This window comes from Plasmodium chabaudi (genome assembly GCF_900002335.3).
Source record: "Plasmodium chabaudi chabaudi strain AS genome assembly, chromosome: 14".
In the NCBI taxonomy this organism is placed as follows: Eukaryota; Apicomplexa; class Aconoidasida; order Haemosporida; family Plasmodiidae; genus Plasmodium; species Plasmodium chabaudi.
The window spans coordinates 414,882-438,639 of NC_030114.2; the positions used below are offsets into that span (position 1 = coordinate 414,882).

General features: G+C 24.9%; 9 protein-coding genes across 9 annotated transcripts; 3 read left to right on the forward strand and 6 right to left on the reverse strand.

Moving 5' to 3' along the window:
- Positions 1-996: 996 nt before the first annotated feature.
- PCHAS_1410800 (conserved Plasmodium protein, unknown function) lies at positions 997-4,848 on the forward strand (the record flags this gene model as incomplete). The annotated part of the gene is made up of 1 exon (XM_726990.2): positions 997-4,848. One exon carries the CDS (start codon positions 997-999, stop codon positions 4,846-4,848), a length of 3,852 nt encoding a protein of 1,283 aa, XP_732083.2.
- A 611-nt stretch (positions 4,849-5,459) lies between these two features.
- PCHAS_1410900 (ER membrane protein complex subunit 7, putative) lies at positions 5,460-6,071 on the reverse strand (the record flags this gene model as incomplete). Its single annotated transcript, XM_734651.2, has 1 exon — positions 5,460-6,071. One exon carries the CDS (start codon positions 6,069-6,071, stop codon positions 5,460-5,462), a length of 612 nt encoding a protein of 203 aa, XP_739744.2.
- A 1,225-nt stretch (positions 6,072-7,296) lies between these two features.
- PCHAS_1411000 (ras-related protein Rab-5B, putative) lies at positions 7,297-8,479 on the reverse strand (the record flags this gene model as incomplete). The annotated part of the gene is made up of 6 exons (XM_016799570.1): positions 7,297-7,322; positions 7,456-7,492; positions 7,601-7,657; positions 7,750-7,873; positions 7,991-8,102; positions 8,248-8,479. The coding sequence occupies 6 exons, from the start codon at positions 8,477-8,479 to the stop codon at positions 7,297-7,299; spliced, it is 588 nt and encodes a 195-aa protein (XP_016654843.1).
- A 1,889-nt stretch (positions 8,480-10,368) lies between these two features.
- On the reverse strand, positions 10,369-10,833 carry PCHAS_1411100 (RNA-binding protein, putative; the record flags this gene model as incomplete). Its single annotated transcript, XM_731873.1, has 1 exon — positions 10,369-10,833. One exon carries the CDS (start codon positions 10,831-10,833, stop codon positions 10,369-10,371), a length of 465 nt encoding a protein of 154 aa, XP_736966.1.
- A 1,276-nt stretch (positions 10,834-12,109) lies between these two features.
- On the reverse strand, positions 12,110-15,702 carry PCHAS_1411200 (tetratricopeptide repeat protein, putative; the record flags this gene model as incomplete). Its single annotated transcript, XM_016799571.1, has 3 exons — positions 12,110-12,221; positions 12,366-12,487; positions 12,607-15,702. 3 exons carry the CDS (start codon positions 15,700-15,702, stop codon positions 12,110-12,112), a joined length of 3,330 nt encoding a protein of 1,109 aa, XP_016654844.1.
- Positions 15,703-16,378: 676 nt separating this feature from the next.
- Positions 16,379-17,281, forward strand: PCHAS_1411300 (mitochondrial ribosomal protein S15 precursor, putative; the record flags this gene model as incomplete). Its single annotated transcript, XM_737233.2, has 1 exon — positions 16,379-17,281. One exon carries the CDS (start codon positions 16,379-16,381, stop codon positions 17,279-17,281), a length of 903 nt encoding a protein of 300 aa, XP_742326.2.
- Positions 17,282-17,620: 339 nt separating this feature from the next.
- On the reverse strand, positions 17,621-18,132 carry PCHAS_1411400 (protein ISD11, putative; the record flags this gene model as incomplete). Its single annotated transcript, XM_737234.1, has 2 exons — positions 17,621-17,779; positions 18,028-18,132. The coding sequence occupies 2 exons, from the start codon at positions 18,130-18,132 to the stop codon at positions 17,621-17,623; spliced, it is 264 nt and encodes an 87-aa protein (XP_742327.1).
- A 1,904-nt stretch (positions 18,133-20,036) lies between these two features.
- Positions 20,037-21,491, forward strand: PCHAS_1411500 (meiosis-specific nuclear structural protein 1, putative; the record flags this gene model as incomplete). The annotated part of the gene is made up of 1 exon (XM_016799572.1): positions 20,037-21,491. The coding sequence occupies one exon, from the start codon at positions 20,037-20,039 to the stop codon at positions 21,489-21,491; it is 1,455 nt and encodes a 484-aa protein (XP_016654845.1).
- A 583-nt stretch (positions 21,492-22,074) lies between these two features.
- On the reverse strand, positions 22,075-23,655 carry PCHAS_1411600 (alternative splicing regulator, putative; the record flags this gene model as incomplete). Its single annotated transcript, XM_740666.1, has 1 exon — positions 22,075-23,655. One exon carries the CDS (start codon positions 23,653-23,655, stop codon positions 22,075-22,077), a length of 1,581 nt encoding a protein of 526 aa, XP_745759.1.
- Between the last annotated feature and the right edge of the window lie 103 nt (positions 23,656-23,758).

Sequence of the window (23,758 nt, forward strand, 5' to 3'; positions counted from 1 at the left end):
TTTCTTTGATATAGTTATCAATACATATGTTTTATATAGCCATCGATTCCATGGTATTACACATCTTTCGTTTTTAAGGGATTATAAATTTAATTGTGAACTCTCATATCATTATAGACTAAATAATAGAATAGCTTTTAAATATTTCTATTTCAACTTGGTGTTGTTTATCTACATTGCATGTGCAACCAAATTCTATTTTCATATCCCTTCATATATTTATACATGTTATTACAGTTATCTTTGAAATATAAAAATAACCTTACAATATTTTGTATTCCTATTTATTATATACACACATCATATATGCATGTGCATATATTTTCTGTTTATTTGCATACTTATATTTAGTTTCGTCTGTTCGTAATTTATTGTATTTTTGAACATGCTTATCGAAGTTGTTTAACAAAACAAATATTACACCATTCAAGATATTAATACATATAATATATAATTTTTTCTGAATAACATATATTTGCTTGTATTATATATATTCATTTTGTGAACCCATAAAATAATCTTCGTATATATATATTCATGAGAACTCGTTTTAGTTTATTTTTCATTTATATACAGTCCACCCTCACACATTAAAATATACATTATATAATTTATTATATCATAAAAAAGTTAAATTTATTTCCTCTAATTGTGTTTAACTGCCTCTATCTCTATTATACCAAAAGAAAATCAAAAAAAATAATAAAAATTTTTAAAATAAAAAAAAATAGAAAAAATAAACAAAACAATAACAAAAAAATTACATTATTTATATATACATAATTTGCATCTTTCCTTTTTATTGACCATACCCGTTTGGTCGCCAAATTTAACTGCATATTACATACACAAATTATTAAATAATTCAAGTAGATTAATCAGTGGCTGTGTTATTAGCACTCCAATTTATTTTCTATTTTCGGGATATTGATAAAATAATTTATTAATACGACCTTTAAGAAAAAACAAAGCGTTTTTTAAAAAACGTAATACAAAATGGGTGGAAAGAAAAATACAAAAAAAAGCAATGAAAATAAAATGGAAAGTCAAAAAGAACACAGCAGTACCTCAAAAAGAAAAAGAATTGATATCACAGAAAATGATGATATATTAAGCTCAGTGGACGAAATTAATAACGATGGCAGTTCTAAAAGAAAGAGTACAAGCCGTAAAGAGAGAAAAAAACAAGCTATACATGTGAAAAGTGAAAAAGGTGTAGAAAAATATCTAAATGGTAATAAAATGGATTTCAAAAATATTATCATAAAAAAAGAACCTCAAAGCGATAATGATATGGAAAACGATAAGCATAGACGAAATATCATAGTTTCAAGTTGTGAAGAAAATGGAGTTGATAATAATACGAGTTCTTATAAAACGGGTACGACTTCTACGCATAAAGGGAAAAATAAAGAATCAAAAGAATATAAAAAGGTGCTATCTAATTATGTAAATGAACATAGTAAAATGATTCTGGATGGTGCTGAAGAAAATAAGAAAGATGTAAGAAATGCAAATAACAATAATACTACTAAAAAAAGCAAAGGCGGAATAGATGAGCGACTATTTAGATGGGTAAATGCATTATTTAGTGGTGAAACCAAAGATGAAGAAGAACGAAATATGGAAGAAGATAGCAAATTTTATGGTGGTGTAAAAATTCAAAAAGTAAGCACCGTTGTCACCGCAAATAATAATAGCAATTCAAAAAAACATAATACCGATGTAAAGGTGTCTGAAATTTTAGATATTGTGAAATTGGCGGAATCAAATAATTTAGATGAATCGTTAAATTCACCAAATATAAGTTCATTAGCTCAAAATGGAAGTAATGAAAATAATCAAACTGATGATGATAATGACGATGAACAAGATGTTGTAACAAAGAGGGGCAATACGCAAATAACTGATTATATCTATAACGGAAAATGGGAATACCCACTAAGCATATATCAAAAAATAATATTTAAACGTCCCGATCATGATTACAAAAAATGGGTATGCAATTGTACTATTTTATGTGTTGTAAATCTTCCGTTGAATGCATCAGATGCATATTTATTAAAGTCTTTAATAGATATGTACTATAAACATAAAAATCGGGATATGACATTAGATCTATTGGACCTCTTCGATGTTGAACATATAAATGGATTTTTGGAAGTTTATGGATCTGTTGATGATACTCCGAGAAAATATGAATTGCTGGCTAGCCATTTAGGTATAATAAAATTTGATGTATTATTTACAGTGGGATCATCTTCTCACAAAAATGAAATGGTCATATCCAATATATATGCTATTTCTAAAAAGTTATATAGGCCGGAAGAATTCCCAATTGGTTCCTTAGGTTTATTACATTTTAAAAATGAAAAATATGCTAAAGAATTTTGGACCATTTTTTCAAACGTTCCAACTATAATTAATGGAAAAGTTATTCAACTTATGCCTGATGTAAATGGTCTCAAAATATTTGTAGAAGCATCTGTATATTATTTACAACCTGATTCCTTATTCGCACAAATTAATTATAACGAGTTGAATATGCTGCTATCTAGTATTAAAGCTAGGCTCCCAAGTATATATAAAATGATGAGACATATAAAGAGCCATTTTAAGCAAGAAAGTATATGGAATATGATTTTTGCTGACGTAGACATAAGTTCCTTAGATCTTTATATGGAAGATATAGGACAACCACAAACACCCGAAGAGGAACAGGATGATCCAAAAGAATCCAATGACGCAGAAGAACAAGATGAGAGCCAGCAAAATAATGCTGAAAATTCTGTAATTTCATTTTCAAAGATAGAGGATAATAACAAAGTATCATTTCACCTTTTTAAGACATCTAGTAAAGATATATGTGTGGTACACAAAGCAAACGAGGTGACGTCGAAATATATTTGTTCAGTAAACCTTTTGATTCGGGTATACAACACACACATAAATAAATATTTGATGGAGCAAGGATATTGTTTGATAGCATGCCCATATTTAAATCTAGAAACAGGGAAAAAAGTTGCAGATTTTTTAAAGAAATTTCATTTATTAGATTGGATATATAACTCAAAAGATCAAACATGCTATTATTATGCTTTCAAATCGATATTAGAAGCTTTGGCTGTTTTTAAAAAGAATTTTATTGCATCACCATTTCATAATATATGCTCTCTCTTTTTAAAATTCCCTTTTGGTATCGTTACAGCTGTTTACCTAAATATTAATCCAGAATTTATTCCAAAGGACATAAAAACAACAAATCCACAAAAGTTGATGGTAATGAAAGACGACGAAGAAAAACTGTATAAGCACAATCATAATCCGTATAATTTATCTGTTATGAAATATTTAGGTATAATAAATCCTCAAAAACACCGCCAAATGACTACAAACAATACCCAAAATAGAACGAATAGCGCATTCAAGTCTAGCTTAAATAACTTGTGTATGTATCATATCAACAAGCAAAAGAAACTTAGAATAATTAGCTCAACAGAAGAATTTTATATAGGAAGAGATAAATGCCTTCAACACATAATAGTCAACAAAGTATTCTCATATCATCTTGGTTTGCCAATTTCGGTACCTAAGCCTGTTATACCGTTACGTAAAGATCCCCACTGCTTCAAGTGCGTAACAGATTTCCCTGAAATCATAACGCCAACCATGGATCCCCGACAACACGACATGCCCTTGGGAAATGAACCCCCTGGAAATCGCGCGAATTCCAATATAAACAATAACAATACAAATAACAGAAATAGGAATCCACCCGTTTTACAAAGTCGCAATACCCGCCCTTCCAATTCGCACACCAGAAATCCACAACCATCTAATTTAAATCCAAATACGTCACGATCTGCTAGTTTAAACCAAAACAATTTGCGTCATGGAAATATGCGTGCGGCCAATTTAAATCAAGCAAGCTTCTATCCTATTAACATGTATCATCCCAATTATCACCCTATTTGTTTACAACAAGGCGGCTTTCATCCATCCAGCTTGCATCCTAACAACTCTCAATTTTCCAATATCTATCCTTACAATTCTCAATTTTCCAATATCTATCCTTACAATTCTCAATTTTCCAATATCTATCCTTGCAACTCTCAACTTTCCAATATCTATCCTTACAATTCTCAACTTCCCAATTTCTATCCTTACAACCCATACCCCTCTAGCATTCCTCTTCACAACTATCGCCTTTATAGCATGCCTCCTCGCAATTCTCGCCCTTCCATCATGCCTCCTTACAACTCTCAACCTTCAAACATGCATCCCGTTAATCAGCAAGCTATAATCCCACAATTGAATAATGGCCAGAGGAATAATATGCATACTAGTACCCATGCCCACAATAATATTGCCCAAAGAGAATTACAAAACCGTCGCCACAATAGAATAGAACCGCACATTGAAGGATCCAATTCGTCATCTCCCGATTCATTAAATCGATCTACCCACGAAAATAATAATAGCCGTAACAAATTAGATACAAAAAGAAAGCACAAAGGCACTTCAAAGTCGATGAATATAAATAATAATACGCAAATATCAAACGATTCCAATTCACAAAAATCGATCAGCAAATGTAGCAATGAAAATTATGAAAACAGCAATTCGAAAAATAAGCGTCACAAAAAATCACACCGAATTAGCAATTTAATGAATTTAGAATGCGATGATGGACAGAAACATAAAAAGAAAAGTAAAATAAGAACCGAAAGCTACCACGAAAAAAATACTAATACCCCACAATACGACGAAAGAAGTACAACTGCCTCTAATTCTCAACCATCATCTCCAGGAGGATCATATAGCTCGGAAAAAAATCTTAAGAATTAAAAAATTTATATTAAAAAAACGAGCGATCGTTAAGCCTGCTAGTGCAGAGCTAAATAATAAGGAATAGCGATCATTTCGCCATTCCCAATTTTTGTAAAATATGCACATATGCATATTGTTATAATATAAATGAAGTTTTTTAATATTGTTATATTAAAATCGCTATTCATTTCATATATTCATTTGATGAATTAAATGATGAAGCGAATTTGTACGTAGTAGTAATCCCCCAAAGGATTATAACGGATTGTATTCTTAATGGTTATGTAATATTTTTTCTTACGAATTAAATTAATTATCATATATTTTTATTATGATCATTTTCTTTGTTTTAATATTTTACATAATATATTTTAATTGTTTTATTAATTAAAAAACTAAGCAAAAACAAGGGTACTTGGAGACACAAATTAATAAATTTTTGTCCGACGTAAATTCGAACAGAAAAACGATAAAAACATATAAAAGGAATAAAACATATAATAAAAAATATTAATGAATGAATAATAAGACAATTTACGCATAGTAAAAAAACATGATAGAACAAAAAATTCTCATATTGATAAGCATACATGTGTAATTTTATTATATCATGTTTTCAATATTAAAGGTTATTTAACAGATTCAATAAAAGGGGATTTATATGTGGCAGCGTTCATAGATTCTTCATTTACTTCTTCTTGTATTTGTTGCATTTTCGGTAAAACACTTAATAAAATTAAGGAAAATAAAAACAGTAAAAAAATTGGACTTTTTAATAAATTAAATAAATAAAAAGTCTTTTTAGGAACAAGGAATTCAAAAACGTTATTAACTTTAAAAACGATTTGTGTCACCATTAAATTGCTTTTCTCAAATGGAGATAAATATTCATATGCTCTTACTATATATATTTTATCATTATTTTTTGTTACACTTTTTTTTACTTCAACTTGAAATTTGTTAAATTCAATATATGGATGATTAACAAATATATCATATACTCCTTCTTTTACATTATTAAAAATAAAGTAGCCGTCAGTTCGTGGTTTAACAAAAGTATCTGAATCCAAATACACTGTACTCTCCGCTAAAATATCTAATTTCGCTTTTATTATGCCTTCTACATAATTATTGTTTAATTCTATTGAATCGGATTTACATTCTGATATTGTTATGTGCACATAAAAAAAAATTACCAAAAAAAAGATGATCAAAAAATTTAATTTTTCTCTTATCATCATAATGCTTATTTTCAAAATGAAAAATTGCTTTACGTAAAAAATTGTGAATGTATAAATGTCTTATCTGATTTTAAAAGGGCTAAAAGGAACAGTCCATATACACTAGATTAAAACTATTCCTTTTATATACCAAAATTTAAATAAAAAGAAACAATACCCTCATTCATTATATCTATATATATGCCTAACTATTCTATACATAGCTATGTGTGTATAAATGATTGCATAGTCTTCTATATTATATATATACAACTCCCTTCACTTTCTGTGTACCTTTGTGAAAAAAACGCACAAAAGGCAGGCATATATAGGTATAAATAAATATATATATTCGTATGTGGAAATAGTTACTGTTTGTGAAACGATCTTCTTGTTATTGTTAATTCATTTTAGAAAAATTTTGTTTCTTTTACAATATTAAACATAATACCATTAGTAATGTGGCTTGCTTAACTACACAAATTTATGGTTATACCTATTTATATTTACTAAAAATGGAAAATACAACATTTTTTAAAATAGTATATACTCATCATTTAGCATATTAATTATGTTAACACAATAAATAACATATAAATATATAATGTTATGATTATTTCTTATAATTATTTTTTATGTTATTTTATGAATAATTTCTCAGTAGAAAATGTTATGCTAAATTTAATGGAAAATTCAGTATAATATATATTGTAAAAAATATATCTATTATTTATATTAAACTATTTTTTTTATCATATATTCATGATATGAAACAAAGTAATTATGTAAGAACAATGATCGATTTGCAAAATTACCAAATTTTTAAAAATACCTTCGAACGCATAAAATGCCTAAACGATAATATATATAGAATATCTTTTTTTTGAATGCACTATTATACAAAAGATAATAGGGAAAATAAAAAATTTCAGCTTAAAGCTTAATTACACTTTTTAAAACATGTATAATAAACAATTTATTTCATAAGTTTCTTATTATTTTTCAAAATTCATTATTTTTTTTAAAACGTTTCTTTAGTGTGAAAAGTAAACCCAAAAAATGTAAAAACATATAACATTAATAATATAAAATATATATACATATATTACAAAATTGATTATAAAAAACAAAATGATATACCAAAAGAACACATACTAAAAATATTAATAATAGGAAACCTAACTATAGTTAAAACTTAAAAAAAAACAAAATAATATTCTTGTATGGTCCATTGTAATAATCACTTTTAAAACCGTGAATAAATGTGGCTTGCTGTAAAAGAAGGAAAATAAAACGAATAAGTGAATAATGAACTGATGAATGAGTGAGTCCATAATAATTTAATGTATATCCTCTCTAATATTTTCGTTATTAAAAAGTATAACTCCAAATAATATATGCATACCTAGTCGTTCAAATAAGGTTTTAATATTTTCTCCTGTCTAAAAAGAGCAATGAAAAACAATAATTATAAATAGATTTATGCAATATATGTCTACAACTGAATAATTTGTTCACTATTTTTCATTTTTATTCTTTGATGTATATACCTTTGCGGAGCATTCGATAAATGAAACATGCTGCTCTTTACAAAACTTCATTACCATCTAAAAAAAAATATATATATGTTAATGGGTTTGAAAACAATTATAAAATGTGATATGCCTCATATAATTTTCCTATTATCACGGTGTTTTACCTCTGAATTTATTTTTTGTGGTAAATCCTTTTTATTTGCTACAACCGTAATACAACAATTTCGTGGTCCACTCGACTTTATTTCATTAATCCAATACTTCAACGAATTAAATGAGTCGACATTGCTGCAATTGGATTGATAAATAAAAAAATTCCATTTCTAATTGTTGAATTATTTTTTCATTTTATTATATAATGTAATATCAAATTATGATGAAAAATATATACAATTTTTTAATTACTTTGAATCATAAACAACAACAGCTCCATATGCATCACGATAATATAAGGGAGCCATTGCTCGAAATCTTTCTTGTCCTCCAGTATCCCAAATATGAAGTTTCATTGTTTCCCCTTAAATAATAAAAAAAAACATTTTTTGATGGTGTATAATATAGTAGTTTATATGTACGATATCCACCAACACAAATAATGATCATATAAAATGTACATTCATACGCTTTAGCAACTTATTTAAGTGGTGTTTATTTATGATTACCATTTTTCAAATGAATTGTATGATGTAAAAAGGCTGCCCCTATAGTTACTTGATGGCTATCTGAAAAACGACCATGACATAAATACAAAGCAATACTTGATTTTCCAACACCACTATCACCTAATAAAACGACTTTAACTTTTCTATCTTCCTTTTTTTGCCCTTCTGATGATGCTAAAACGTTTATATTTCTTGTCGTTTGAGGTCTTTGAGTACTTGATCCACATCCCATAGTTATATATAATAAACTGATAAATAAATATATATAGTAATATTTTGATTTATTTAGGCTATAGTTTTTATTTTCCCTTAATTTAGTTCCAACTTAATCTAAATTAATTCTATATTATTAATATTATTTTTGTTATGCTGTTATTATTACTATAAGTATTATTATTGCTATTATTATTCCCCTGTTTTACTATTATTATATATTTTCCCTTACTTAGAACAATATTAGCATATTCTAACTTAAAAAACATTACATATCTATTATATTCACATTTCTTTAATAATTCCTTTTTATTTTATTCATAACTCAATGGTTTCAATTTTCCAAAAATATAAAATATAATATTGGTTCTCTATTATATGCATATGGGTTATTCCCTTTGCATCCATATATACTACTTAAATTATCAATATTAAATTTTAAACATTGCATACCTATTTTATTATTATTTTTATATTTTTTTACCCTGCAATTGAAATTTGAAAAAAGTTACTTTGTGTTTATTTTCTACTTTATTAATTTCCCCCTATATTATATATTACAAAATAATAAATATAAAAAACATATATAATACACAATACCATATTTTCTAAGAATAAAGATAAAAAGGCAACAGGTATAATAATATTTAGCCATCAAATAATTTCCATATATTAGTTTATACAATATTATACCTAACTTCCATAATAATAAAAATTCACAAATCGATTAATTCTCCCCATAATAAAATGTTCTATTTAAGGAATATAAATATATACTAATTTCGAATATAAATTATATATCTATATCAATAAATTTGGTTACATTAGAAAAAAATAATAAGATTCAACTAATTCTCTTCCTTTTTAATTTTTATTTGGAAAATTATTCAATAATTTTAAAATAAAAAATCCACAAAGCAACTACCAGTTTTAAACATATATAACTAGATTATCAAATGTGTATTTAATTTTTTATATCACGCTGCATTAATTCCACTTTTGTAAAAATAAAAACGGATATTATGCGAGTTATATATTTATTTCTTCGAAATAAATAACCTTATTGTTTCATATGATAATTTGGAACCATAAACACAGATCGACATATTCTAATAGCGCAAAAAGACAATACTGATTTCTTCAACTTTAATATGGATCATGTCTTGTCAATTTCACAATATATGTTTCACTATAATTAAAAAGAAAAATTATGCATATATTTACAATGATAAAAAAGGAAAAAAATGTGTTTATTTTATATTTAAAAGTGTCCATATTTGTAACCCCTTTGTACTTTATGAAAATGACAAGTTGGTGATGGTACCCCCCTCATAATATATAATATAATTTCTCTTTTGAGGATATGAGAAAATTATTTGCCCTTACCAAATTGAAAAAACAATTCTTTCACAAATACAGAAAACATATTAAAATGTCTTTATGCCACATAAAAGATCGAACCCCTTATATTTATAAAAAATATTCGAAAAATGGTAGTGACACCGTCGAAACATTTTCACTTATTTACTGATATATATATATCATAAGTTATTTTACTTATATTATTATTTTATTCATTTAATTCACAGTTGACTAACCATGTCTTATATGTATTTAAGTAAACACTTTCCAATTCATCAAAAATTGAATAAAATAATTAGCATTCGTAAAAAAAGTAAAAATAATATATGTGGGATCAAAATGAAAAACGGAAATAAAATGATTCAAAATAATATACAAAACATAGTAATAATCCCTAAAAAATATACACAAAAATAAAATGCATATAATATCAAAACTTTATTTTAATTAGCCATCTTTATATTTAAATTAGCAATATAAATGCTATGAATTAGAACCAGTAATCATATATTTTAATTAAGTATATATTTTTTTAATATAATAAATTTAATCATCCTCTTCATCGTTATCATTTTCTTCTTCATTAACTTCATTTTCTTGGTTTTCTATGGATCCTTCATTTTCTTCAACATAAAAACTACCTGAGCCATTATCATTATCTTCATTTTTATCGACACTTGAGTTGACTTCGTTATTTTCTGAGGATTCTTTATGTTCCATAGCTTTTTCGGCGTCTTCAATTGCTCTTTCTGCAGCCTCTTTATTTTCAAATCCAACCCATGCCCATCCTTCATCATTTTCTTTTGGTTCATAAAAGTAAACTTGTAAAGCACCATATTTCTCTAAAGATCTTTTAAATTGATTCATTGTAACACCTGTTTTTATATTTTTTATAAACACTCTTGTATCGGTTGCTGTTAATGCGATGTCATGTTGTGTTTTTGTGAGAAATGTTTTCATTGTGGAGGGTTGTTGGGGCTCCGCCATTCCGCATAAGTTTGTAATTGCCATTTTGGATATTTTAATTAAATAAATATAGCTAAAAATAGAAAAGTTGCGCGATAACTAAATAGGTAAATAACAAAAAAACGAAAAATTTGAATTGATTTTATTAATAATGCAATTTATTCAAATTATAGAATTAATTTTACTAATTTACAATAATTGTTAAAGTTTATGAATGTTTTCTATTAAAAGACAGATTAAATATTTTACATTATACATATATATTTATTTTCCAAATTGTGAACAAATCGTGATTAAATTATGTGTATATATTTATTTACAACATATAATACGAATTAATTTTAAAATATTAGAATTGTGCTGAGAGAAAAAATATTTAAAAGTAAATAATAAAAATAACTATATATAGTTATTAAAATATATAAATTGAATTTTAATAAAAAAAATATATAATATAAATATTTTGTGGAAAATTTAGCTAAATATAGCCCATTTTAGCTGTAAAAATTTACTTTTTTTATGTACATGTCATAAAAATAATTTCATTGGTGTAAAATAATAGCTATTTTATGTTTTTTAAACCACTTTTTTTAAGAACAATATGCACACTCATAAAAATAACTGTTATGAAAATTTTGTTTTTTTTTACAACTATTTTAATATAAAATCTCTATATTTGAAAAGTTCTATTTGTGTTATATAAGGAAAATGATGTTGTAAAAACAAATAAGGCCAATTTTGTAAAATTTGTAAAATTGATATTTAAATTTTTATACTTAAATAGTAAGTGTTTTTTTAATACTGTGTGCACTATTATTTTAATTATAATAGCCAAAAAAAAAAATGCACACTATTAATAATGGCCATATATATAATATATATATTTTACAACACACACAAACAGCCAAATGCTTTTCCGAAAAAAAAAAGCTACATATTAATTTATTCTATATTACTTAAATTGTAATTAATTTTTTTTAATAATTAAAATCCTTTCAGTTTTAACTATAATTATCAAGTCTACTAAATAGGAAACAAATAAAAAAAAATAATATTTAAAATATATAAAAATAGCTGAAACAATATATTATTCAATAAAAATATAAACGTAACAAATATACACATGAAATTGTTAATTATAATTAAAACATTAAACAATTTATATAAAATATTATAATATGCTGTCTAATGGCATTTCAAAAATACAAATGTCGTATTGTTGTATTTATATATATGCACACATATTTGTGTGTAATTAGTACTGCCCTCAAATTTTTAGTAATAAAATTTTAACATAAAAAAATAGCATTCTTAAAAACAGTCATTTTAAATCTTCCATAATTTCAGATAATTCACTTATGTCCTTGTGGTTCATATATTTCTCCTTTCTTAAAATTGACTCGATAATATTCTTGAGTTGATATATAACCGTTCTGAAATAAGGAAGAAAATAAAAATTATATAACATAATAAAAATATAGATAATAAAGAAAATTAGATAAACAACGAACTTATACTAACGAAATGTAGGCATAAACACATTCCACAATTTTATATGTGTGTATATTAGCACATACCCCTTCTTATTATCTTCGGTATAATGAGTTTTCATCAAGTGATATATAAATTTTATGGCATTCACTTGTTTTGAAACTAACACTTCAATTTTATTTATAACGTTACATTTTTGTATCATACTCTATAAATGTGGAAATCGAAAGAAAAATATTAAATAAACAATATAATGAACGAAACAAATGGCTGAGATGGATAACAAAAATAAGTAAACTATAGTAACATATTAAATGACGGTCTTACCTCTATCGATCGGATTTCCTTTATTTTTGCCTCAAACGAATCTTCAAATTCTCCTTTTACAAAAAGGAAAAAGGAATAGGCGTTCCAGAATGAATCATATTCTGAAATATGCACAGATATAATATTCATCGTTTTAATAATTTTGTTGAGATAGCTTAAGCCAGTTTTATTTGGTATTATGGTTGGTTTGTCCTTTACAATAAGGTCAGATATATAATCAAATACCCAAGGTTGTATTTGTTTGACTTGATTTAATTGGCATAATGTAGTTAATGCCAAACAAAAACTATCTACATCATTTTGCACAATAGATAATTTAAGATAAGTGTCCCAATATTTCCATTCATTATTATTAATTTTTACTGCTTGATTTATGCATATTTTTGCTGCTTTATAACCATTATTTTTCATATATAAATATGCTAAATTACCATATGCCATAGCTGTATTTTCATTAGTCATACTTATCATGCGTGTAAAAGCTTTTATAGCTTGATCAAATTTATCTATTTTCATATATGCGCACCCTAATATAAACCATATATCCGGTAACAATGGAGATATTTCTAATGCCTTTTCTAAATAATCACAACATTCTGAATACATTTCTTTATTGTAATAATGCTTCCCTATAAGTCGAGCTGCTTTAGAATATTTATAGTTTGATAAATCCCATGCCTGTATAAAATATTTAAGGCAACTTTCCCTATTTACTAAACCGTATAAACATACTAAGGATGGACTTTTTTTTTTTTCAAGTAATGTATCTAATAATTCTTTTGCTTCAGCTTTTCGATCTGCTTCTATTAAGCATTCAATAGCTTCTTCCCATAATTTTAAATCTTTAAAAATATTAAAAGCTGAAACCACGGAACCCGTTTTAATCATAATATTTCCTACTTCTTTTTTCATCTCCCAAGTAGTAGGGTAATATATATCATAAATAAACTTTAGTCTTTCTTTATTTTGGGGTTCATCATTATAATATTCTTTTAATAATTCATTTAATTGAGCTTGAGAACGATCTACAGTTTTTAGCCTGAATGATTCACATTTGCATTTGAACCATAATATGCATGAATGCAAAAGATTGTTCTGATATTTTATTTGCAACAAATGATTTCCTACCCTTTTACCATTTTCCTCGTTCTCAATATTTCCATTTTTTGAACTTTCCATATTTACATCGTAGCTTTTTAAGCATCTTGATATTATAGCATTTAGTTTTTCAAATTTTATTTCATCATAATGTGGATTAAAGCGCATTATAGAAAAACAGTAATTAATTAATGCTATCTGCTCGTCAAAAGATAATACTTTAAAATAGTTATTTTGTGAATCAAAAAAATAAGGTTCTTCTAATATGTCAGTATCGGGATCAAAATCTTTCAATTTCCAAGTTACTTTTCCATTAAATTCCATTGGTGAATTTTCTGAGAGACCATTATTTGTTTCTTCATCGTTAGCATCATTCTTTACACAATTATTTCCATCACAAACATTTAACTTTTTCTCATCTGGATTATTACAGACCCCGTTTAATGTATCATTTTCGAGAGCAGTACAATTTTTGTCCTCTCTCTTTTCAAACTCTTCATCTTTAGTTTGCACAGTGATTTGTTTAACCAAATCAGTTTTCTTTTCTTCTTTATTCACATTCTTGTTATCTATAATTTTATAATCACTTCTTAATATATCATATTCACTTAGAGGCTCTATTTCTTTAAAAACAGTTGATGTATTATCTTCTTCATCTCCCAATTTGACTTTCAACACTAAAATAGTAGCTGGATTTTTTTGATATTTTCTTTTTATACCCATACGACCAGTAAATGTATAATAAAATTTACTACATTCTGATAATATTTCTAATAATTTATCATATGCATATGTATAATTGTAAAAAGACAAATAAACTGAATAGTTTGATAATATATATATTTTAAATTTTTCAGAAATATAATTTTCACAAAATAAATCACAATACTTTTTATTATCATCTGCATTTTCACTTATACAACTAAATATATCCACTGCTTCAGATAAGTCAAAATCTCTTTCTATTAAATCAAAATTATTTGGCAATATATTCATGTTTTTAAATATATTAAAAGGTGTATCAATTATATGTCGTTTTAATATATACATAAAGCTACTACTTGACGATGAGAATAATCTCTGCCATATAAAATAAATTCTTGCTTTCCATAAATATTTACTTCTTGCAAAAATTAGTGAATCTAAACTATTTCCTCTGTCATTGTTTTTATCTTCACCATTTCTTAAATAAGCCATTAAATTATTGTACTCGTTTCCATGTGCATTTTTTTCATCGTCGTGTTTACTAAAATTGTTTATAAACCCTAAAAATATAATGCATAAGCAAAAGGAATTTATCATGTTGCAATATTCGTATATATATTCCCCTTCAAGTGATAAAAATTCTAAACAGGAATTTAAAAAATCATCATTCTTTATCTTTATGCTATCAATGAATTCGTTAAAATATTTATCTTCTTCCGATTTTTCACTATTATTTATTAGAGATGGACCAGTCCAATTGCACTGAACAAACATATTTAAAAAAATATTACAACATAATAAAATCTTCATTTCGTAAAAAAAAACAAAGCAACTAAAAATGCATGCATCATTAGCCTCTTTTTTTAATCCTTCTGTCCTTTCTCCCCTGTTTTTTATTTGCTCTTTTTCAGCAGAAATAAAATTAAATATCTCTCTTTTTATTTCATAAATTGTTGAACAGTTTTCATTTTTAAATTTTTCTAAAATCAATTTAAATATGCTACTAACCCATGGATTAGTTATGCATTTTTCATATTTACATTCTTTAACTGATTTTAAAAGATTAAAAAAATTTCCATTTTCCACAACTAACTCTTCTAATATCGTAGCATTTTCACGTTGCCATTTTTGGTTGTCTTCCAAATTTTCTGTTTCATTACTAAAACTATTTTTATGTAAATTTAATAAATATTCTTTAATTTCCTTTTCCTTTTTTTCATAAATCTCTTCATCTTGATTATTCGTATAAACCAACTCTTCTATAGACCACAACACTTTTTTTAAATTATCCATTGATGCAAATATTATATTTTAGTTATACTATTTTGGGAATTTTCTTATATTTGTCAAATCTACATAATAATAAAATCCATATATACATATATAATATTATATGTATATGAAAAGTAGCTATGATGTATTTCAAAATCAAAGTCACTTTCAAATTTTTTTTTTAAAGAGAAAATGTAATAAATATGATATTTTTAATTATCATTTGCATCGCTTAACATTTTTTAATAATGCTTTCGAAACAAATTCTATATAAGTATCTACTTATATTTTTTCTCAGAAATATTTTCTCTTATCTTTTCTGAAAATATTTTTTTAATTCAAAATTTATATTGCTATCTATCACCATCGGCCCAGATAACATTATTTCACATACCGATAATATTATTATGCATATATTTATTTATGCATTTACACGATACAATTTTTATAATTTATTTTTAAATCGTTGTAGATTTATTATAAATAATTATATATTTTTTTTATTTCCTTTAAATAAAACTAAAAGAAAATATTATAAGATAACAAAAAAAGGCATTCACAAGTATTGTTACTTTATTTACTCCTCATATCACCTTTTATTATTATATTATTACCAGCATTCAATATGTTTTAATATATTTATATTTAAAAAATATATTTTTTAAACTGGGTATAGATAAACCGAAAAACACAAAGCATGAATTTTGTTCGTAAAACATTCGGTAGAACTAATTTTTCACATTTTAAAAACAATGAAATAGGATTTTTGAAAAATGCCAAAAGGTATGAGTCAAGAGTGAAAGCTCATAGATATACTGGTATAACAGCAGTAAAAACACATGCTCAAAAAACAGAATGGTATTTAAAAGCAGAAAGAGATTTTTTAGCTGAACGAAATCAAATACCAAATGGTTATATTGGATTATGGCAATATGATGATATAAAACACTTGAAGGAGAATATAATAAATATGCTGCATTTAAATTGTGCTAACAATAAGCAAATACATAAATTTAAAAAGTTAACCATAAGAAGATTATTGCAAAGAAGACCATTTGATACAGGGAGTGCACCTGTTCAAATTGGATGTTTAACTGAAAAAATTTTAAATTTAAGAGCACATTTAATACAACGATGTAAAGATCACCCAAAAAAAAAAACCATGTCTATATTATTAGCTAGACGACAAAAATTAATGAAATATTTATATAAAACTGATTTTGAATTATATAAACATACTTGTAATTTATTAAAAATCAAATGTATTTTATTTGCAATTCCTGATTCCAGAGACCGATCAAAAGCAATTAATGCCGCTGCTGTTGATGGTGATAGGTGTAAATTTTTGATCAGACAAAAATTATGGAAAGGAAAATATAGGCCTAGGCCATTAAAAAACTCGAAAGGCCAAACAGTAAGATATACAAGGCATCCAATAGAACAACCACCTTCTGATTATGGATTACCAAAAGAATATAAACCACAAATTTCTAATTCATGGCCATATGGAGTAAAAGAAAATTATCAAAAAGGGGTTTATACTATTTATAACCCAACCGCTCCTGGCTTGGGACATTGTCCTGTTCCTATGCTTTTTTAAAAACTATATGCACACTCCTTTTTCTTTTTTCTGATAAATTATAACTATTTTATCTAAATTAGTCATAAATTTTATTTCATCATTCTAATGATGATTATTTATGATTTATATTTTTCATTTTTTTAGTGTTTTGGATAATGGTTATTTAATTATATATTCATATAATTTTTTGTTCATAATTATATATGTATGTAGTCAAATTTGCATACAAAGTTAAAACATAAAACAATAAACAAAAATAAATATATAAAACGGAATAAAGAAAATAAAACAAAATGAAAAAATAAAAATCCTAGTATACAAATAATTTTATTTTTTGAATAACTTTTCACTTTCTTTTTATTTTGATACCAATGGTTTATCGACGTGATATAAGTTGTGTATTACTGTCTGTCTCTTTAGCATGTTGAGATACTCATTATATTCATTTTCAAAAACTTTTAATTGTTCACTATCATAATTTGTATTACTAAAAAATTCTCTGAAGCTTTCCTTAGCCTGTAAAAAGTAGAAAAGTGTTTTAATTAATTATAATTTCTTATAATATATATATACTAAGTAAAGGGAGCTTGCCCACTTTTGAAATAGTTTAATATTTTCCATGATGCATGTTTATATACATAAGTCTACATACATAGCACATATAAATATACAACTCAAGCGGACAAATAGGCATATATGACTTTTAATGAATTGTAATAATCTTATTGAATATTATATATATTTGCATATTTTTTTGACTTAACCTTATTAGTAAAGTAAACGTTATAGCTTATGTTTTCAAATTTGGATGCTTCGTTCAATATTTGACGATACAAAAGCTTTAATTTTTTTACTTGGTTCATTTTCATTATATAATACAAATTATTTATGATAAATATTTAAAAATTTCATTAAGTTTATATCTTTATAAAGGCATTAACTAGTAATAATTTCCTTATATAATAATTTGTTTTCTTCCCTTTTTTCCAAATAAGTATAACAGTTTTATATAGAAAATTTTTATAAAACAATTTTACATATTTTGCAGAAAAATGGAAATATAGGAAGTCCCCTATTTTAAAAATTTCAATGTGCAAATTGCTACATTAATATGCTTAAAATAAAAATGGAGACTGATATAATCCGCAAAAATCTTTATTTATTGTTTGTTTTTTATTTATTATTTAATTTATTCATTTATTTTATTTTTAGAGAATGCAATAAAACCAACAGGCTTGTGAACAAGTTACATTTACTTATTTTTGATAATATTAAACATTCACAATAAAACAATAAATGTAAATTTAAAAAGTTGGGTCAAATAAAAAATGATCTTACATATATACTAACTTTATATAGTCAAAAATTAAAGATTATAAATTCTTCTAAAATAATTTTATTTTATTACAAGTTTTTAAAATAATTTCAATCATATGGAAAAATATACATAAACCCTAAGTAATATATAATTCAATTTTTGAATAATAAAATTTAAGACATGCCCACATATCTATTATCACAACATTAAGAACAATTACTAAAAGCTTTCATTTTTTATATCATTAAAAAAATAATTATTATTAAGGTAGATCTGAATAGTAGTGAAAAATAATAGCATTAGAAAAACAAAGATGGTATTTCGTTCAATTAGTATTTAAATAGATTGAAAATAACGAGATGAAATACTGTGTTAATTCGTCGGTGAACTTCTTATTTATCTCATTTTTGGTGTATAACAGTTAAAATAAAAAAATAAAGAAAAATATTCGCTTCACATTAATACACGGGCATGTGCAAGTATAATACATATATATATTTATATACTTATTTATATTCAATACTTTCTCTTCTCTTTATATAATAAAACGATTTTTTGCATGAGTTATTGCCGTTTTAAGCATATGGAACCAATAAATATATGTAGATTTTTAAAAAATGTATATCACTAATTTTTTCGAAATGTTTCCTTAAAAGAAAAACTAAAAGACATGTATTATTTTTGTAACTTTTAAAGTAAAGATAAATAAATATACCTCTTTTTATAATAAATAGCGAGAATCTACTTCTTCATTTTTAATCCATTCGATGCGCTTAATATATACACACAATTACGCATAATTGTGCGGTATTCAAAATTTTGAAAAATGAAAATGCTAGATTGTCTTTCTTTACTTTTATTATTATTCATCCATTTCACAATAAAATATAATATTTCATCGACTCTAATTACTTATATAAAAATGTAGAGAGTGTTATGCAAAAAAAGACAGGCATGATACCAAATTTTTTGATTCATATATATATTTATTTTATTAAGAGATTCTCCGATTTATTTACTATTTTTTTTCATTCCTTCTTCCCCCTTAAAATTTTCCATAGATGATTAAAAATTTTATTGGATTTTATTAAAAATTTATATACTTTTCCCCCTTTGCACATGTATATTATCACCCTTTTACTCATTAATAATATAAACCATATTTAACTCGCTAATTATGCAAAAAATTTAATTTCTTAATTTTTATAAACATTTTTTTAATTATTCTATTAAGAAAAAAAAATTAAATTATAAGAGTAAAATACTTATCGATGCTTTGAAGGAAATAAAATTGACAAGGGGTCAATAGATGCAACTAAGCTATGCAAAAATTGTGTTTAAAATAACTAAAATCGTGAATACGCGGATAAGGACGTAACTACACACACGCATATACAAATATACCTAACCTATATATACCTACTTATTTATTGTTTTCTTTATACCTACTCCTAAATGAAACGATATAATGAAAAAGATATCAATGCGAGAATCCAGAGAGAGCAGCAAAATGAATATGCTCGTGAAAGAATAAGGGCTGACATGAAACTTGACAACTACAGTAAGCTTCAAGCTACATCTGACGATAAAAATGAAGCAGCCCAAAATAAAAAACATGCTGAAGAACTAATAAAAGAAAAGTGTGTAGAAACAAATGAATGCAATAGTAAAAGAGAAGATGATTATGCCATGTCTGTTGATTTTGATAGTGAAAAAATCAAAGAGGAAAGAACCAGAAAATGCCAATTATTAAATGAAAAACAAAAAGAAGAAAAAGAAATTGCTGATAAAATATTGAGAGAAAAGGCATTGCAACATGCTTTACAAAATGATGAAGGATATAAAAGGTTAAAAGGAAAATTAGATGAAATGGCAACATTAAAAGTTAGAGAAAATCAAATAAAAGATGCCAAAATGCTAAAAATAAAAGAAAAAGAAGAAGAAGAAAGCAAGATAGGAGAACAAATAGAAAAAATTATGAAAAAAGAAGAACATGAGGATGAGAAAAAAAAACAAGCAAATCAAGAAAAAATTATGGAAACACAAAAAGAACTACAACATCAAATTGATGAAAATAGTAAAAAAAAGAAAGAAAAATACTATACAAATTTAAAAGAAAGAAGTAATATAGATAATATTGTGAAATCTTATCAAGAAGAAGAAAAGAAAAAAAAAGAAGAGGGCTTAATAAAACAGAAAAAATTGTTAAAAGAATTTCAAGAACAAATCGAATTAAAAAATAAAAAAAAAGAATTAGAAAAAAAAAATGCATTAGAAGAAGAATTAAGAAACAATGAATATATTAAAGAAAGAGAACAAAAAATGAAAAATTTCCATAAAAAAAAAGAAGAAAAAAGTATAGAAAAACAAAAAGTTGTTAATGAATTAGCACATAAAGAATATCAAATACATAAAGAAAAAGAAAACATGGATGAATTATTAAATAAATTATATATTGACGAACATGATTTTAAAGAAAAACAAAAAGAAATTCAAGAAAATGAAAAAAAATTACAACTCAAAAAAGAAATGTTAAAGCAATTAGAAACAGATATTAAGTTAAAAGAAGAAATTAGACAACATGAGAGAGAAGAAGATGAGCAAAGAAAAATCAAAATTTTGGAAGAGAAAAAAAAATTAGACAAAATTGATCAATATACTGATCAAAAAAGAAAAGAAAAATTATTACAATACAGAAAGGAAATTTATGAAGCCTTCCAAGAAAAAAAAGATGCCGTTAAAAATGAAAGAATACAAGAAGAACAGGAAAAACAAAAAATTATACAAGAGCAAGCATATTATGAAAATTTAATAAATCAAGAAAAAGTTAAACTTCTAGATAAGTATAGCAAGGACATACTAAAAAATGTGCCAGAACATGAATATGATAAAATTAAAAATAAAAATTAATTTATTAATCTAATGGCGGAAAGCAATTTGTAGAAAGTTTTTTCAGTTTAAATAAAAAATGTATATATATAAACAAGTAAATGCAAAGGTATCAACGAATTAGATTTTTTTAAAATAAATAAATGAATGGACAATATAAAACATCAAAAATTAGTTAAAAAGTAAGTGTATTAGTCAGCACACGCATATATATATGCCCATAATTGGACAAATTGATATTGCATGTGTGTAGTTCCAATGAACTTGGGCTAGCACAAATCGTATGTAAAATATCCTCACTACGTAAGGCGAATATACATATTTGCAATTTTTAATTATAAAATAGAAAAAATAATTTTATTGCATATATGAAAATAGATAATTTTATGGATTTTTCATTTTATTCATTAAAAAAAATATTACTAATCTTTACAATTTGGCCGTTTTTGCCTCTTCCAACCCAAAGGAGTATATTTTTATTTATAAATTTCACAAATATAATTTTTTTTTTGATATTATTTCTTATGATATCTCGTTTTGATTTTATATTTTTTTTTGGAAGTCTTATAATTCTTCTACAATTTTTTTTTCAAAAAATTTATTATTACTGTATTATGTTTAGAGATCCGTCAAGAGCCCATGAGGCCATGAAGTTTTGTGTCTGATTATGCATAATACCTATTGCATCTTTTTCATGTAATTTAATCTGTGTCTCTAATTTTGTAGTTATATAATCGAAACAATATAAGTACTGATTTTCTCCTAAACAATATACATATTTATAATTTGGAGAAAAACATGCATAAACAAAATTAACATAATTTTCACTATTCATATCATTATCCGTTATGTTGGTATATGTCTTAATAATTTTTCCTTTTAGATTCATAATATAGCAATAAGGTGATTTAGAGCATACCAAAATTAATTCGTCTAATGTTTTGGTTATTAGTATAATATTAATAACTGCTGGGTATATAATTGTTTCATTAATATTATAATATACATAAAAGGAATTTATACATTCACATGTTTTGTGATTATATATAAAAATTTTACCTTCATCGGTACCACAAATCACTTTTGAATTATCTAATGTATATATAGCTGAATGAACAAGTGATGAATGATTTGTAAACTCTTTTAAACAATTTAATGATTTTAATCCATGTATTTTAACTGTATTATCATAAGAACATGTTAATATTTGTGTTTGGTCAGCATTAAAATGCATAGATGTAATTGCATTAGTATGTGCATTAATTTGTCTTAAACAGGAACCTGTTTTTATCCTCCATATTTTAATAAGCCCATTAGAATCACCACTCAATAATATTTCATCGTCTTTACTTATACACAAACTAACAATTGCATTATCATGTGTCATAATTTTATTTTCTTTTTGATATTCTAAATCCATATTTAATTTTCCAGTATACCAATTCCAAATTTCTATAAAACCATCTGATGTTCCAGTAATTAAATAATCCTTTTGATATGAAGAAATACAACATTCAACATTTGAATCGTTTCCAAAATTTATACTTTTTAATATTTTTTCAGGATATACATCAATAGTTTTTATTTCACTTTTTTCGACATTTCTAAATATATCAAATTCACCATTCTTATTTTTAATAATATTATGTTCATTTTGCCATTTTAATGCCATACCTATTAAAGCGAGTAATCTTGATGGTGCACATGATGATATTTCATTGTTTATCATCATACATAAATTATTTCTTTTTTCATCTTTTGTCATACCATCATATAATATATTTTTCCCTACACTATTGCCACTATTAACACTGCTCATTATGTCTACTAGCTTTTTATATTTATATGAATATTTTTTTTCCATCCTTTTAAATATTATACATTCATTCATTATATTTTCCGCTAATTCTTTTTCTTTATATTCAATTAATTCACATATTAATTGTTCATATATATTCATTAATGTATCATCAGATAAATCTATAGTACTTATATTAAATAATACATTTTTCCAATCCCCTTTATTAATATCCCTTATTAAAATATCAATATTACTTGTTGCATTTAATTTTACATTGCTTTCTTCTTGTAATACATAAAATGATCTTATCAAATTGTTTTCCTTCAAGTATTGTAGTATTAGTCTAATTACATCGGTGGCTGACACATTTAGCGACTCCACCATTTTGTTTTCTTTTCACCCTGGCTACAGCAATATGATGAAATATATATAGTATAATAAAATCGGTATAAATAACAACTGGAGAAAACAATTTATTGGCTTTCTT